At 42.0% G+C, this 19,130-nt stretch overlaps 1 protein-coding gene across 3 annotated transcripts in view; it reads right to left on the bottom strand.

The window, feature by feature from the left end:
* The window catches only part of ets1 (v-ets avian erythroblastosis virus E26 oncogene homolog 1), a 38,499-nt gene that overhangs the window by 3,406 nt on the left and 15,963 nt on the right, over positions 1-19,130 (bottom strand). For 2 of the 3 annotated variants that reach the window (XM_083913394.1, XM_083913396.1), the window contains 6 exons: positions 8,884-9,003; positions 8,075-8,275; positions 7,713-7,790; positions 7,100-7,345; positions 4,763-5,023; positions 80-198 (listed from right to left, as the gene is read on the bottom strand). In XM_083913394.1, coding sequence (XP_083769520.1) covers positions 80-198; positions 4,763-5,023; positions 7,100-7,345; positions 7,713-7,790; positions 8,075-8,275; positions 8,884-9,003 — 1,025 coding nt within the window. The remainder of the gene's footprint in view (positions 1-79; positions 199-4,762; positions 5,024-7,099; positions 7,346-7,712; positions 7,791-8,074; positions 8,276-8,883; positions 9,004-19,130) is intronic. The other variant, XM_083913395.1, reaches the window with a different exon arrangement.

The raw sequence follows: 19,130 nt of genomic DNA, 5'->3' as shown, positions 1-19,130 counted from the left end.
AGACATCTTTTTCATCTGGCTTACTACTTAGGACCTCCCAGCATGTGTACCATTGACCAGTGGGGTCACAACCTCTCACCTCATCTGGGTCAGAAAGCTTGAACTCCCAGCCGTCGCCTGTCCAGCTGATGAAGGACTGGCAAGACTTGTCGGTCAGCAGCTCCAGGAGAAACTGCCACAGCTGGATTGGGCCGCTCCCTGCAGAACAGATGGGAGAGGGAGAGAAGGCCACGCTCAGGGTAAATTCTCAAGTTCTGTACAGTTCTGTTCTTATTATTAGTTCAATTATCCAAACTACTTTATTATATATATATATCTATATATATCTATATATATATATATATATATATATATAATAATACGTTACACAATGGTATATTGATGCAAACCCCAAGCGTGGTAAAAACATTTTTTGAGAAGAGGTAGATTTCCTGACGGAGTTAACAAAAGTGAGAAACTATACAAAATCTATATAATCTTAATGTACTGCAAGGGAAAGAATAGACCGGAGTAGTATAATCCAAATCATATAGATATGTTGTTTTTCTACAGTGTATATTTCTGCTTTGTATGACGGCGTTAAATATGCATGCCAATTATTCACTTATGTCTGGAGGGGGACAAAGTAAACCTTCTAATGTGGGTCAGACTGAAGTGCAGCAGTGGAACCAAATGTCCTCCTAAATACAACAGTCCCATTCATCATGTATTCCCTTGTCTGGCAGTTGCGCTGTGCAGTATGTGAATCTAGAGTCTGTGTCTGTATGAGTTCCATACTGATGAAATCACTAGTTTAAAATAAGCGGGGGGCGCTTTTAGACTCCAACGACACATCATATGAACTTGAATTCAGTCTGTGCATGTGAGAAAGACAGTGGTTGCTATGTCATAATGTTATAATGGATTCATGAATAAAGAGTAAAATACAACCGGTTAAAAGTGAACTACAACATCTTGTGGAAAAAAAAGGAGGGAAAGCAGAACAAAGATAACCCAAAAGCCTGATCTTGTATATGAACTAGATTCACTGCAGCGCACTTTGATCTTGTGGTTTTTCAGCACATACACCAACCCACCCACTTTTGTGGCTCGCATGTTGAAATCACACCTGCCTGTGCAGCATACCGCCTCAGCAAAACTGAAGCTACGCAAAAGTCACCTTTCTCGAGTACCTCAGAAAACCAGATGCACCCTTACACGACACAAACACAAGCTTTCAGGGAAACAGACGTGTGGGCTGAACACTTGAAATGGTGCTTGTGAGGCCGCTTTACTCCTGCAAGGACGGGAGAAGGTGCATGACAACAGCCACCGAGAATTTGGGAAATAAGTGGCTGTGCAACACTGGGTCTCTTTCAGACAGATAGCTTTGACTTGCATTCCAAAAGTCTGCTACTGTAATAGCAAGCCCACATAAGGGTGATACAGTACCCGTTTACCAGCCCCTTGTGCTCTCACGCCAGAATGTAGGCGACCCTTTGATAAAAAAAAAAAAAAGTTTCCAAAAATATGTTACAAATCTCCATGCACAATGGGCCTCATTGAATAAGCACAGTGTGGCAAAAGGGTGGGTGGGGTGGGTTGGGGTCTCGCATTCAGTGCAGAGTTAAGTATCTGACCTATGGTATGCTAAATGCGTGTCGAGCATTATGCAGCTATAGCTAGAAAACTGGGTGGTGATTGGGGTTGCAACTGAGGACTAATAAATGGATTTTTTTTTTGCAAATGTAAAATATGATACATATATATATATAATATGATACAAAAAATGTAAAAAAGAAAATTAAACAACGATCTCATACTGGAAAAGGTGGAATCAACTAATAATTAGGAGTTTTAACTTGCTTAATGAACCAATTAAACACCTAATTTTCAATATTTTTTACCATTATTTACATTAGAAATAAGGTACCTATGTGTGCCTTGGTATGTTTGTACTTGTGAGACGGGGAGGTGGAGGTGAGAGAAAAGATAGTATTATAATGCAGAATGAGGGTTCACCATGTTGTACGGCTGCCTGGTGTTACTGTAGAGACAGAGGTGTAAAAGGCAAAATCGTCACAGGAAACCACTGAGATGACAACTAGAGCTTCACTTATCTCTCTGCACTCTTATCGGGCTCCCTGTCAAGTGTCACCTGTCACCCTGCGACTGGGACAGGAAGCCAAGCAGAGCAAGCTGTCTTTAACATCAATTTGAAATCTTTGAATTTTTTTGTATTTCTTGGTTGACGTTTCCCTCTCTTTCTCTCCCTCCTTTTCTTTATCCACCCACACATGCATGGCACACACATATACACTCAAATTACGCTTCCATCTTTGAAGGACTACACGCTGCTGCTTAGACTGTAGGCTGTTTGATATTTTCTCTTTCAGGAAAATCTGGGTATTTTAGCAAGGTTTTTTCCCTCCTTCACTTTTCCCATTGTGTTAAAGCTCAGAGGAAGAACATTATCCTTACTATAATGTGCATTAGGCTGGAAAACCTCACCAGGCTTTACAACTTATCCTGTCGTAACAGCTACATTACATGTCAGATGTCCCGGTTGATGAGGTTTTGAAAGAAGACATTTCCTCAAGCTAGGGTTTACATTTTGATATACTGTATATGTATTTTTGTCAAATGTAATTTCATAAAGGGAGATGTCGTCATAGCTTCTTTAAAACTAAATCTAAATATCAGAAGGTGTGAGATTTTCAATTGTTCATCCACAGTGTTTATGTAGTTTCAGCTGAAGTATCATATTCATTTTTAACTATTTATTTTCAGTTTCTTGGTTCAGTCCACTTCTGTCAAACAGGGTGCAGGGAGCAACATGGCCTCTAATGGTCACTAGATGGGCTTTCAGACTTAGTATCATTATTTGATTATATGTGCATGACGACATCTTTCCAACATCATTACAAATGAATGACTCATTGTTCTATAAGCGGCTTTTGATCTAATAACCATACAGACGACCAATTAACTTGTGCATACCAGCTTTAGGACAGTCATTTAAGATCTGATATATGCGTTGTTAGTGACGTTGAGAAATTTGCTTGGATTTCCCCTTTTCCAATCCTGGCGATCTCGCAACCTTGTGACTATAATTTTAACATGGCTGAAAAAGTCCCAAACACTTTGGTGTTAGGAGGCAATTCAATACTATTTACAATCCAATTTTGAAACAGAAGTGTATGTCATAAACATTAGAACTAAACCCTCTACTTGTGACTACAAAGATTAAACACGTATTTTCCTGTGTAACATGATTTGGAAAGTGTAGTTTTCAGTTTATAGTTGTTGTTTTTCATCTTTTACAGACCAAAGACCATGACAGACTCTAAACTAGTGCATTTTCAGATATCTGCACATCTCATGAAACTTGGAGAACATACATTAGCCAGCTCTTTGAGCATATGCGAGTATGAAGATGCCTCATGAGATGAAAAGATATTTCTCTAGTGTTATGTGCAGTGGCAGGCAAAATGTCTGTTTCACCAGCGTTGCTAGGACGACCTGGAAAAAAAAATAGGTTGAGATGCAGGCTGCAGATAACAAGGAGGTAGATGAGAACTGAAGTCAGAACAAAGTGTGCGAGACAGAGAGAGAGAGAGAGAGAGAGAGAGAGAGACAGAGACAGAGACAGAGACAGAGACAGAGACAGAGACAGAGACAGAGACAGAGAGAGAGAGAGAGAGAGAGAGAGAGAGAGAGAGAGAGAGAGAGAGAGAGAGAGAGAGAGAGAGAGAGAGAGAGAGAGAGAGAGAGAGAAGGTGTGCAAGTAAAATCTATTTTGCTTCCTGTAATGTGCATGACTTGGCTGTCAGGGTAAGAGGTGTTTTTTCTTTTGGTCTGAAAGCAGTGCATTAAGGCACCCCCACATCTGGGGCTTTTGCAGAAAATCAACAGTTGTGCTCCAGCTGCACTAAACCTTATTTCTTATACTGCAGAACTGGTTTGCCGGAACAAAATTCTACACCTTTTGAGAATATTTCACCAAAAATACCAAAGAAAAGGGTGATCATTGCCCAGTATGTTGTGAAAAGGATTTTTTATTTAGTTTATCGATGGCATCCAGATACTGCCAAGGATAACCTTGAAGTCCAATTAAGGTTATCACGATACGAGATGATTGATTTTCAGTACAATACTAGTATATAAAAAAATGACACTTAAGGCCTCTTTTGATACCACAGAGAAAAAAAAAGTCCTTGGCACACAAGCAGGATTTTTTTTTCTTTTAAATTAACAACCCTGCACACTGCGCTGGTACAGGAAGAAGTCCCTGAACACAAACCGATATACAGTTGATTTTCTTCCCTGTTATTTCATCTCTACAGCCTTGAGTTGAGAATCTGATCGTAGTTCTGCTTTTTGTATACGTTCAATATTATCAAATGTGGATATCTTATTGTTTGGAAATGTGGTATTAAAAAGTACTCAAGTGTCAACACTTTCTCCAATACACTAATATTATATTTATCTGTACGTCATGTTTGAGTTCACTTGTATTTGTATAGTTAATAGTAAAACTTTAATGTACAAAATTAATAATACAGTTCAACTTCCTTTCATGTGTACCAGTATCAAAACCCTGGGATTGTGCATGCTTGTCAGTTTACCGGCACACCTAAATTGGTACCCTGTGCTTTCCTTGCTATGACATTTTCAAAATGTCTGCTGTGAAAAAAAAGGCCCCTAAAAAGCTGCAGCATTTCTTGAAGTGGGGCTCACTATATAATTATAATGTATGAACTATGACTGCTAGACATCTTACCTGTGTATCCTGCCAGTGCCGCTGCTGGGATGACGGGTTTGTCTTTGCTGAGGTCAGAACGCTCCCTCACATAGTCTTTGAAAGTGCCCTTGGGCTTGTGGCTATGCAAGGCAGTGGGGTAGTCTTCCGAGTCAAAGCTGTCATATGAAGGTACCCGCTGCAGGCTGCTGAATGAGGACTGGCTGCTCCATGATTGGGTTAATCGGTCGCAGCTCTCAAAGCTCTCGATGCTCTCAAAGGAGTCCTGGCCACCGAGTTTACCTAAGAGGCAGGGACAGGTGGAAAATGGTAAGCAAGACATTTTAGAAAGGTGCAAACTCTTTAATAGATCCTAAATACTTATTACATGACTTTCTTTCTCTGCTTTACCTCTAAAAATGTTTGTTTAATGTGATACTTCAAAGGACAAAATGGGGGATTTCGTACATTTTAAAGTTAAATGCATCAATTTGCTATACTTTGAGAGGGAAATTAATAGGCTAGATCTATGAGGAACATTGTGCACTAATCATATACACACATGTTGTATAACTTTAGATATAGTTATCCTGTGCCAGTGCAATTATTCATCATGGGCATATCTGTAGACTATAAGTAAAAAGTGTTTATAGCTATTTTAATCTATTTGTGATTTTGGTCTGATCTTGTTTCATTATTAATTATCACTCTCCCCAAAGCAATTTCAGTCAAAAGCAACTGGACTTGGTCATTTGACGTTTCACCTCTCATCCAAGAGGCTTCATCATTTCATGTACGCATCTGACCAGGCTGGGACTATCACTCAATTACTTTTTCACTTTACTTTTTGACTCTTAACCTGCTGTAACAAGTCAATTTTCCTGTTGTGGCATCAATAGTTCATAGAACATAAGTTTAATCATGAGCTGTTTGCAATGCACCGCATCCAGCGAGGCAGAGCCGGTGAGAAGAGGGGATCTTTCCAGACCGAGCAGCCGTGAGTCAAGTTGAGGTCAGCCATTGACAAGTGTATTATGAAACTGTGGTGAGCCTACCTCAACTGTTGGCAATTAATGGGAAACAATAGAAATAGTCATGGGAAATGAGAATCCTGCAAGTTTTCCTTGAGAATCAAGCAGCGTTCAAGTTGTAGCATGACTGTTAGCACACATGCGCACATTGCAATGCCGATGCTGAAATTATTGGCAACCCTACTTCATGCATACAAATTCAAATTGCAATTGGAAGTTTTCTGTATAATTTGCCAAAGTAGCAATATGTAAGAAAGTGACATAAACAAAACCTTAGCAGTAAATGATGTTCCTTCTCACTTAGCTATATTGTTGTACAGTGCCATGTCTCCCTCTATTTCACACCTCACTTCCCTTTTACAACCACCATTTGGATTTTATTTTAAATGGAAGACAATCACACAAATTGCCTTGCTATTTTTGGACTTGGGGAAAGATAAGAGGAGCCTTTCACGGCGAGTCATTATCAAATGACAGATAATGCAGCCCCTCGATTGATGTTGAAATCTTCAACTGCGGAAATAGAAGCCACATGTGGATATCAATTGTGCTGCAAAATACTTTCCCACGTTGGAAGAGCACAACGCAACGCTCAAAAGCTTGGTATGTGTGATGCATGAGGATCAGACCTCATACCTTAATGCTTGAAGCACTGGCAGGAGGCTTGCACAGTGTACATGGCACATGCTATTCATTTATACAGCTGTGGATTTGGGAGAAAATCCTAGCTTCATGGGTATAAATGTAAACCATGCTGATAATTCCTCTGTAAACTATCACGGGGAGAGAAAACAAGCCTGCGCAATCAGAAAAGCAAACAGTTTCATGTGAAAACCCCACGCTTGCTAGCCGAGGATGACACCTCTATCTCCTTACCCAGAAGTCGAGGAAAAGAGGCCAACAGAAACATGAAAAAAAAACCTTTGTTGAAGGTTACACCACTTGAACTGTTTTACATAAAGTACGGGCGGCAAGAAGAGAACATGTTGTGGCTTTGGTTCGTGTATCACGCTGACAAAAACAATAGTTTTCTTTTTTTTCCCCAACACAGTCTAGAGTGTGTGAAGCGGGTTTGCTTGAACCACAAATCAACCAGAGGGCCTGCTTTGCTTCTCATCTAATAATTGCACGCTGATGTGGTATGACAAGATTCTGGTAGCTTCAGCACAATGACACGCACACAGACACCCACACAAAAAATGAACATGCACTTGCATGTGGACACTATTATCACAACACTCAATCCAAACAAACTCTTGATTAAAACCGAAACGCTGCACATTCTTCACCACAATCCTCTGCTTAAATCTCAACTACGCTCCTCATATCTAGTGTTGTGAACCCTCACCTCTGCTGAGGCGTCCCACACACATGTTGTCGGGGGATACCACCTCCTGCTTGACGGTGAAGTAGTCCCCCTGCAGTGGGTTGAGGGTCGTGTCCCGCAGGATGACAGCAGGGTATTCACTCTCATACTTGAGCGTCAGCAATTCCTCCGAACTGATGGGATGAAGTGTCTGGTAAGACTCTGTGATGAAGCCAGGCTCTGAGTATTCAGAAGGAGGGACACATTGAGCATGCTCAACACCGTAGCCTGGAGACACAAATCAGTGAAATCAGTGTGCATAGCAAGCAGAGAAGGAAAACAAGGAGGAGGAAGATCAAATCAAGAGGAGAGCAAAGTAATTATCCATCTTGTGTTGAATAGTCTAAAACAAAACAAAGCCCTGAGTACATAAGATGACTTGCTTACAGTAAGGGCATATTGTTTCCTATGAGGGCTTCTTACTGGGGTCTAAATCCAAATGTATGATGGATAAGATAACTTTTTCTAATACTAAATCCCCAAACTCTTCTATTGACACACACACACACACTAAACCACTCCTCTTATTTCCATTCATATTTTAGGCATGCATCTTATGCCATTATGATTAACTATGAGTATGAAGAGTACTTACTGACAAAGTAGTCTGAGGTATAACGAGATTCCTGGAAGTTGGAGGTCAGTCCATTGATGGGGTAATGCTTTGCATCCTCTTCATGAAAAATAGAGCAGTCAGTGACCTCGCCATTGATTTCATGTATCATGTAACTGCATGCAGCATTATCAAAAATTAATGACCTGTGCTAAATTGTGTCTTCCTGTTTGGCTCTTGTTATTATAGCAAATGCCAACAGTGCCCTAAATTGGCGCAAGCAGTGATATCACCATGTTGTTTTTATGATAAAAATCTTAAAACCATTTAAAAATAATCCATAAAAGTGCCATAAACAATCACAAAAACACGCTGTATTTGAATCTGTAACAATGTGGGCTTACCTTTCTGAAGCATTTCTAAATGTTCCCAAAGGATGTCACCCACAAAGTCAGGTGCTAAGTCCAGGAAGCGCTCCTTCCCCATTGCACACAGGCTGGCTCCGTTCATGCAGAATTTGTCAAAGTCAACATTCTTCAGACTGAACTCGTTCACTGTCCAAGTTAGCCACTCAGCCACATGGTTTTCTGTCCACTGTCTGGGATCTGAAAAAGGATTATGATTGGTAACATGATGTACACTATACACCACAAACTGCAGAACATTTTGTATTATGCTCCGCTTTTACTGCTGCCAGCTTTCACACTGCATGGGTGGCAAGTATATCTACCCATAACGAGGCAGTCAAAAACAAACAGGGAGGCAGAGGTGAACGTAAACAGCAGTGGTAATGACAAACCAAAACCACAGTTTGCAGATAATAACAATAACAATAACATAGCAATATACTGCGGTTTCCTAAAAGTATGAAGAAACTCTATAGACAGCTTCAATTTAAAAAGCTTACTCATTATTTTACTCTGTATCTAGATTGTCTGGATGCTGCACAGTCAGACAGTCAGCCCAGACAGAAATGTATGTAAAGTAAGGTCATTTCTTGAATAGCTGGGTGTCTCCTTGTTTTCAGCCCTTCTAAGAGATGCCTTCATCGAATGATCCAAAGCCGGTTATAATGTGATATGATATAATAAATGTGCATGCCTGACATGTGACATGTTGAGGTGGTTTTGAGGACTTTACTAATAAGATTTAATTCCCCCAATGAAAAATTTGAACAGGGGCTAATAAGAAAACAAGCAGCTGACAGGCTTACCTTTGGGAATACCCAGCCGCTGCTGTTCCTTTGTGAAGCCACTGAAGGTGGCCTTCAGAGCCTGGGACATCATCTCTTTACTTCCTGGAGTTAACAGGGGGACATCTCCACACTCCGGATCTGCCAATCACAAATTACAAAGATGACTGATTATGATATTTTTTTGAGTAATACCAATATCTATTTAATTTGAGATTGCTATTCATAATATGCTAATATTACATACTGCTTTAATTGTTATTGGCAACCCCAGCTTTGATAATGCATCATGTATTGTATTTTATGACGATAAAGCTTACTGAACGGAAAACTAAATTGATACAGTGAAGGGGGCAGTGACGAGAGAATTGTGAAAGTGGTTCTGTTAGATATTGACACACACACACACACACACACACACACACACACACACACACACACACACACACACACACACACACACACACACACACACACACACACATGCAGCCTGACACACATGCACACACACGTAAACAAAATCAACACAGTTGCATCTGACCGTGATCAACAACATGGCTCAACAATTACATACTGTCTAGACAGACAGTCTCTGCATCAGATTCAATCTATTTAACCAAAACCTGTCACACCATCACATCTTAACTATTTACAATTGGAGGTAACACTGTGTGTGCAGTGCTTTTGCACAATGATACACAAAATTATAATTACATCAATTTGTGCGTAGTGAGTTAGGACAGTTCAGAAAATGTCATACAGCTGTCTACAGTTTGAGTTATTACAAGCATGGTCCTAAGGCAAATTTCACTCTTCTGGCACTCTACCTTAAAATAAACACACAAGTTTATGTGCCAATACTACACACGCTCAGCTCTCTCCTACCCACACATCCTGGGTGGGAGAACATTGCCTGGTCCACATCAGTGACACCGTGACCCCTGCTAGCCCTCCTACCATGTCGCCCTTACACAGTGGGCCTACTGTCACCAGACCAAGCATGGGGTCAAACATTCTGAGAGGTCAAGGGTCGAGGGATGAGGTGATGATGTCACAGTGGTTGCTAGCGGGTGGCTAGGAGACTTTGGGGATGGGCTGTCTCAAGGGTCTCAGTCACACACTAGGCTTACTGTTCTCTGCTTACAGCCATTGGGCACCCAGTGGGGAACAGAGCTCCCTTTGATGGCTTTAAACAGTGCCTGATGAGTCGCACTCATCTAATTAGATTGACTAGGCTGCAGAAGTGTGGGATGAGGGGGCAGAGCCAGGGAGATGATGACAGGAGAAAGGGAAAGACCCCCAGGCCACTAACACTAGAATAGACTGCTAAAAACTAATTGGCAAAGACTCAACAAATGACTTTGACATAGACATAGACATAAAAAAGGCCTTATATAGTTGCAATTAACTGATGCATCTTTATCATTCAATCTGTAAAACGCCCACACTCATTTACACAACTAAGACACACATGATATATTAGAGTCCGCAGTATATAATGGCATTATCTTGTCTAACCAACTTGGGGGGTAAAGTGTGTGAGGCAAAACTTTGTTACGCTATTGTTCTTTGTATAACATCTTTGGGTATCCAGAAAAGCACTTTATCAGTTCAATGTATTATTATTTTCTTTATTTCAGCAGTTTAAGGTGCATACATAATTAGGTCTCAATCAGGCTTTGATTTTTTGCAGCATGTCTTTCCCCCTTGTCTGTCTTTATTGCACGTAATTAAAAATATTAAATATCAGATCACAAATAACTTGGCATGAAGGAAAAATAATGATGAGGAAAAGTTGTGTTACTCCTCTCAGAGGACTGCTATTCGTCGAACCCAGATGCTCTGACATCTCGGCTGGCTTGTGGTTTTATCTGCCAGCAGTGCACTGGGGCAACATACAGTTCATGCTTGTTTTCACCACTCGCTGAAGTCTCAACCTCATCTGGAATGCACAGCAGCTGTCCCTCCTTCACCCATGTAACCATGTCTGTCTGGCTGTTTGTAAAATTAGGCATCTAGGTTTCTTTTTTCTGTCTTTGCCCCCCCCCCTTTATTTTCTGTCTATAAAGAAAGAAACCTCGCAACAGGCCAGAGATAGAGGACAGACAAGAGCTCTTTGCTTCTTTATGTAATTCAATAAGGCCTGTGATATATTGCTCTATGTTACACTGGGTGAACAAACAAAAAGTTACACCTGAGTGAGCCGTCTTTGTGTACAAGTTCCCCCTTGCAGCAGAGTTTTTAAGGAGTGTTGGTAGTGTAAAAACGTACATGCTGCAAAAGGCTGCAAACTGAGATGGGACTGGGGCTCAGACAGTCTGTGCTTTGATGTGAAGGCAGGGCTAAAATGTGGCAGTTTATTTAAGCTGGATCGAGTGGAGTTTGTCTGCACTTTCGAACTGTTTATGCCCCTCCTTCTATCGCTTGTATCAACCCGGCCTCAGCCTGTGCTTGCCGACACAGACTCAAATCCACTTTAGCACTAAATCCTCAAGACATTCAAAGACATTCAACACCACCATTGTGCATGAGAACTGCCATTAGGCACAAAGAGAGAAATATGTGGACCATGATTATAGAGAAAATCCATTCAATTAAAAAAACAAATGCAATTTCTATAATTTATTTTGTTTTTATTTTGAATTGCTTAATTATCTTGTTTAAAATGAGTTTGAAGAGGGATTTTTGTTTATCCTTTTAAAAATGAAAATAAATATCTTTGCAGCCGTTTCTACGAAGATATTGTAAACGTGTGTAAGTACGTTGCTTTATTGTATTTTTGTGAACTAAAATCTCAAAAACATAAAGAAAAGATCAAAGCAAGTCTGAACGGCAAAACAAAAGATCTAAAAGTGCGGCGATAATAGAGCAGCCTCCATTATGAACGATCCATATGAAAGTTATCTGCGGCAGAGCTAATGTGCAGTGTGCATCCATTAGCAAGAGAGGCGAGCTTGGATCTAGACAATCTCTAGTAAATGAAGTCCTGATAGGATTTCAATGCCTGTGAGTCCCATTAGATACAGAATTCTCAGTATGTACTGAGAGTTAGAGCATCCGCAAGTCATCACTTTCCACATTAGATGGTGTGGGTCTGTCCGCAAAATGATTCCCATCCACTTAGCTCACAAAATGTGGGAGTGGGTGTAAATCACAGGCGGCATTATGGCATTTCACTAACAAGAGTAAAAAGAGTATCTGGTGTAAAAAGTATGAAATCAAACCAATTTCTCCTAATGATGTAGAATATAAACTCCATCTATTCTAAGAATCCCTGATGAAGTGAGACTGATGTTTAGTCTGGATGTACCGTAAAAGGTATTGATTAGCTACTCCCCTCTTGCCATTATATGAGTAATGGACAGGCTGCTAAGTGCGACAACCATACCCCCCCCCCCCCCCCCCCAGGGATTCTCACTGAGAAACTGTGCACCTTCACTGCCCTGCCCCTGCGACCAAACCCCAACCCAACCTTAGATGGAGGTTCTGTTTGGGATCTTAGGCTGTTGAACTGACACACATGTGAACGCACATATGCACATGAACCAAATTAGCAGCCTTCTTCGCCTGTGCGCCAGAGCGTGGGCGTGAAATTGGGATTTTTGCGACTGGGGCCAAAGTCTATGGAACTGGAACAGACAGGGCTGGGCTGGGCAGGGCAGGGCAGGGCAAGGCTTCGGATGATAGCATGGGAGCATCCCTGGTGGGTGAGGGGTGAGTAAGGGGAGGTGGGATGACTCACTGGCTTGTAATATGAGCCCATCACAGGACAAGAGAGCTGGGGGTGAGCGCAGCAGGGAGAGAGAAATAGAGAGAGAAATAGAGAGAGAGCAAGAGAGACAGAGAGAGAGAGAGAAAGACAGTCACACAGAAGAATGAATGGAAGGTCTCATAATGCTCCCTCTCTTTTCCTTGTCTCTGGAGTGACATCACAGTGGGATCAGTGCCATCTCCCAGCCTCTGGCGGTTCATTCATAAAGACTGGACTTTGCCTCCACTCAGAATGATGCAACGATACAAGCAGAGCAGGCAACCAGACCCAACAAATAAGGGACAATATGCTCTCTATCATGTGATTGAGCTATAAATAGCCCGATAGAGTTTATAAATGAGTGGGTGTGTGTTGGCGTGTGGAAAAGATTCGGCTGTGAAAAAATATAAACATAGAAATAAAATGAGGATGACGGCTAAAAGGCTATTCAAAACTAGGTTTTTGAAAAGTGAAACACTTTCGGGTCGAATAGTTCTCAGTGTCAAAGCATGTGGTAATTAATGTCTCCCCCTTCTGTAGCTGAATGTATGGTGGGCTTTTTTTAAATCAGCAAAATAGTCCATTTCCTGTGGCTACGTTTCCACTTGCTGTGGGAGTTGAGGTGAGTTGTGGGTTCAGGTGAGGGTCATACCCTTCCTGAATATCCCTACTTACATGCATACATACATGTAAATATCAGCGGGGTCACAAGTCAAAGGTCGTGGCTACTTGCCAAGGGATTCTACTCGCCTCTATAAGGCCTACCAGTCTACAGACAGCAGACCAGAAATGACAGTGGTATCTGAGAAAGTCTTTGATGCAGATCCGTATCTCGACCCCTGGCCTGAGAACGCAGGGTCATAAACCCGACCAACATGAAGGGAGCCCATTCAGCTCCACAGGGTGATAAAGTGGAGGCTGAGGGCTGCAGTAAGGAAAGAGGAGGAGGACGGGGTGGCAGTCTGGTTTTGAGAGGGCCGCTTGTTCAGCCAGCCGCTCCGCTGTTTAGATTTCCATCTCAATGCCAAGGACCAGAAATAGATGTGTAGGCCTGGCTCAAACCAACGTGAAGAAGCCAGACCAGACCTAGACCCAAGCCTGTTCCAGACCAGCACAGAACAGTGTTAACCAGAAAAGGTCCCATGCACAAAACCAGGACCATCCCGCCATCACATACAACAGTGCTGAAACACTCATTTTATTCTTAGGTCTCCACCACTGGCTTCTGGCTGCCCTCTTGAAGCACAATTCTGTGGTGGTGTAAAGCAGCTGTATGGGACTAGGCCACTACTGCTGACATCTGTCTTTGGCCATGAAACTAGAATTGTCCAGATCATCACCACCATAGACATATCGGCTACTGAAGCAGACTATAAGTGAGACTAATATCCCCATGGCTGCCTTGCTGTCTTTCTTTCTCCTACTCCCTCTCTCAAATCATATTAGCTTGTGATGTGAAAGTGCATTAACTCTTCTGTTTATGCCAAAGTCTAAGCACTTGATATGACATTACCTCTGAGTTTGAAATGATACATGCCATCGCCAACAGACGCTAAACTTATTTTTACTAAAAGCTTGATGGGAATTCTTTCCTTTCCAGATGAACGAGTGAAACATAGACAAGGCCCTTTCAGCAGGATTTGGCTCCTTGGGTCTTATTTAACTGCCTACAAGCTTTGTTGCTCTGTGATCTTTAATAGTGTGAAAAGGCCTGTTTTTTTAGGTGCCTCAAGCATCAAAGGTTGAGCAACAGTAATGTACCTCTCCCAACAGCCCATTGCACAACCTTAAAGTTCTCTATTACTTTGAGAAGGCAGACACATAATATTGGGAAAAGCTAAAACCCAGCATGCTCTAAAGCCCTACACAGGCAGCAGATATCTGACAAATCTCACACAAACTTAGAGGTTTTCCATGACCTCCATATATGTTAAATATTTATAATGAAAGCACTACTCAGTCCTAAAGGTTATGACTGTCTTGGTTTATACATCAGTATTAGACATAGTGGTGAGAAAGGGGAACTGACAGGCAAGCACTGTATTGGAGAGTGCAGGTGGTGCTAGCCTAGCTGTATGCAGGCTAGCTGCCCTCCCATGCTCCGTCCCTGTTGTAAACAGACAGGGGATGCTCTGGGGGAACTGTTTAGGCGTTAAACTAAACACATGACAAATCTGACAAACAGTTTACTCTCTGTGTTGCATTTTTTCCACAAAACATGGTGCCTGGCCCATTTATAGTCCAAACTGATACATCCCACAACCAGGTTCCTGATACAGTATAAGTCTGACTTATGCGGGACGGCATACAGTCACACGCACGCACACACATTGATGAAATTGTTCATTGCTCGGCAGTTCTTTTGTGCAACACATGCATGTAAGTCTTGTAGTGACTGGCTCTAATTATACATCACACATATAGAGGGGCTTGTTGCTTGTTTGAAGGCAAGTTATGGGCGACAGATGGATACTTGATAAATAAATTCCCCCCAGACCACAGTGTTTTCATGTTGCATGCCTCACATTCCACCTCTGTTTTACAATCGCTAATGTGCTTCTCACAGCTTTCTTGTTTTCCTCTAATGCAACCAAAAATGACTTGTGGTCTAAGTGCAAAATGGTTTCAGCTCAGGACGATGACTTACCCTTCTATTTTAAGCTCAGCATAGGCTCCATGGCTAATAGGAGAATAAAACACCACACATCTGGCTACATCTCTTCTTCATTTAACTTACTTAAGATATGAAAGTTATTTTTCATGACGCCGTGAAACACCTCAGCTTTGGCTGACTTAGCTACTTGAAAAGATGTAAACCGCGATATGATAACTGGAAAGTAACGACTCAGTGTTTTGCAACAAGAGATGGAAGTGATTTCCAAAACATACGCGTACCATTGCAGTTGTGTAAACTCATTATCATCAGGTCTTCTCCATCTTCCTTTCTCTGTTTCTCTTTCTTTCTTTTAGACACACAGTAGTACACAGACAAGCATGCACAGACACTGTGACTCATTCCATAAAAGAATGACTGGACTTCAGGGGATATCATGCTAATTCATGTGACAATGTGACTGGTCATGATGAAAGAAATGATCACATCTTGTTAAATTCCTACTCCATGACTCAAAATTTCTCACTGTTACCCTGTAACTATGCATAGATCACACGTTTCAGGCCTAAAACCAGAGCAACTCTAATGAGCATTTATGAAAAATCCAAAAGATAATTTTCCACCATCACAATGACATTTCTTGTCAAAGTCAAGTTCTCAATATGTTCAGTATATGTTGGTCAACAGCAGGCATATTCAGAAAAGGCAACTCATTCTATGTAAAACATGCAGCTACTAGGGAGGGCAGCCTAAGTGGACAATGGAATCCAGGTGCTGTTACTCTCGTAGCTAAACTCCAGAGGCAGCCTAAAAACTTACACTACTTACTTAGAATCCCATTCCTCGACCTCCTTCACGGCTGCCTGAACACATGTGCCTCCCATTTGACTGCGTCACTGAGGCCCAACTCATCATGAGCGCCACAAACTCACAGACTACACAGCAGAGCCAGCCGCCCCCGCAAACACACCCTTCTTTATCTTCCTTTGCTCTAGCAGGCCAATTAATCAATAAAAGTCTGATGCTGTAGGTCTGATATACATAAAGTCTGTGGCTGTGCCCCATTTGTTCACCTGATTACAAAAGCAGCACACTGACTCCAAAAACAGGTGGCATGCAGCAAATGCAGACAAAACAGAAAACAAGCGAAGAAAATCTGGAACATACACTTAACAAAATGAGTGACATGGTCCCGTTGAGGACAGCTGAACATCTGCGATGAAACAAATCCACTATATTTCAGGGCACTGGACTGATTCTCAAAGCAGGCATGTTTCTAAACTAGCCCAGTTTCCGTCCCATTATAGGAAACACTGCTCCTAAATGTGGAACTATAAAACAAAAAGAGAGCAAGAGGACACACAAAAAAGTAAGCACTCATGAAGATGTTTAGATGCGTGGGAGGTTGTGGAGCCATTTTGGGGTAGTATCAGGCCAGTTAGGGTTCACAGCCACACTGGTAATGTAGGGAGGGGAGACGCCTGTGCTAACAGAGACCAGAAAGTTAGCCAAGCAGACACGCAGTCGGACAGCCACCGTGGGGTGCAGTAGGCGTCTAATGCCATGACTCAGGGATTACAAGCAAGGAATGACTGGGGATGGGACAAAGTGCACTCACCAGGAACTCACAACACACCACATCAAGGTGTCGTGAGAGCATGCCATGTGGCCAACAGAAAGACATTGAAAACAGACTTAGAAAGAAAGGGAAAGGAGGGGGAGGAACACTTGAGGAGGAATTGTGTGTGAGTGGGTGGGTGGGTGAATGATTGAAAAAAAGTTGTCCGTTACATATAAAAAAAAAAAAAAAGCTTGTTAATGCTTTATTTCCCAAGCCAAGGAGCATATTTCCTTTGTTTAGGTTGTGGGCTTTTTTTTGGAATGTGAGTAAATTGAGAAGCTTTTTAAGACTGATTCCAAGGACAAGCACTCCAATTAATTCAATCTCTCTTTCTATTTTTGAACATAACGAGGACTTTACTAGCATCATATACGCCACACCTTGGAAGGCCTCTATTTCTCCACCCCCCCCCCCCCCTTCTCTCACCATATGCTTACTATTTAGCAGACTGCTGTATCTGGTGCTAACACGCCTAGCTTTATGACTAAGCTTTATAAGCAAAGATTAAGGCGCGTACGGAAGCGTTGAGATAGGACCCACACAGTATAATGGTTTTATGTTTATATGGGCAAAACAGCAGATAATGGGCTGAATGAAGAAGCAATAACTGAAACACATGAATGAAGGGGATAACCCATCTGATGTAATAGTGGCATCACTGGGCAATGCAGGAATAAAAAGACTAGGCCATTGTGGAACTTGCAGAAAGCTACTTTACTTGTATCCGCCCAATATGTTGACCAGCACAGGGAGGCCCATTGAGTAAGCTGGTATCAGTTGCCCTCTAGGCACAGACATGGCCTGGTCAAACATTAGCTAATGACATTTGGGTGATACACTGAACACCGGACTGACTAATCAAGTTTTGATCAGGCAAACCATATTGTCCTCAGTTTGACACAGCGCACATCAGATGAAAAATGGACCCGTTTGCTCTGTTTGGCCTGATTCATTGACAGACCACATCAAGAGAAGCCTGGATCACCCAAACAGTGTTTGCACAGCTGCCAGGCAGCAACACATACTCAAACATTGGCATATATTACACCGCGCTACTGAAGGAGTGCTGACACAAACACACCGAGGCAAAAACCTGAAGCTTATGTAAAACCCTCTCTTCTGACACAAGCTATCCCTCTCCGCACCAAACCAACATGGGAGGCACCTTGGAAATGAAAATCAGTGAAGCCTTTCTAAGAGCCATTCGTGTGGCATGGCTTGTATGTTCTTGTGTGCATAGTGCATGTGGCGGGCATGGAACAAGATGCCTTATAAGGGCTCTCAGGAGAAGCATTAGGCCCACCAGTTGTAACAAACAGCAGCGTTTTGATCAGATAAAAGTGAGCCTCCCACTCAAGCTCCTTCTATGCCTCCATGCATGCCACCCAGCAGGGCATGCTCACAAACATTCCTGTCAGTCACTGAACCTCAACCTTCAGGCCTGACGAACAGAGAAGCAAAGGAAAAGAGGGACGATTCACTCAAGTCTAAAGTGGAACAACTCCTCCTTGTATTGTAAATGATTGACAACTCTCTTGAATATTACATCTACTTGGATGACCTCAGAAGTATGCTACTTGGGAAAACTTTAACACTCAATAAGAACATCAGTGATACAAGAGTACTTGTACTTTCATGTCTGTACTGTAATTTCACAATCCAACACCTTCCCAGATAAGTAATGCCCTCTGCTATCTTTCAAACTTGTTTCTGTAGAGCCAACTGTTTTATTATGGCTACATGATGCTTTCAATAATAAGCTACCATGGTCTCGGTAACATTGAAGTAAGTGTGCTGTGTCAGGAATGGACCAGCTACTATAGCTGGAGGAATGAAAGCTTTGTGGTACTGTATATGCCTTGTTTGGGTGCACCTCTGACCCTGGCACAGTGTGAGCACTTTGAAAGGAATTACCCAAGGACAGGCGTGGGTAAGCCGACACTGGCTGCACTTTCATCGCAAAGGAATACAAACAATAAAGTAAGGTGGGCTGAAGTCACTTAAACCTATTAGTGGGTATGTATGCATGTACAGTATGTGGTTGCAGGTGTTGGAGAAAGAACAAAAAACAGCCTCTTTACAGTAAGGCCATAGCTATGTGCTTGCTTGTGACAAGCTATGCAGCCATGTCCACTGGGACAGCTGCTGCTTTCACAAATGCAACAAATCAACAAATGCATTCTGGTTTTGTATAGAGCTAGTCAGTGTGTGTGTGTGTGTGTGTGTGTGTGTGTGTGTGTGTGTGTGTGTGTGTGTGTGTGTGTGTGTGTGTGTGTGTGTGT

This window comes from Echiichthys vipera (genome assembly GCF_963691815.1).
Source record: "Echiichthys vipera genome assembly, chromosome: 5".
Lineage (NCBI taxonomy): Eukaryota > Metazoa > Chordata > Actinopteri > Perciformes > Trachinidae > Echiichthys > Echiichthys vipera.
Note: the sequence above shows the minus strand (reverse complement) of the source record. Positions and strands in the feature narration are given on the sequence as shown.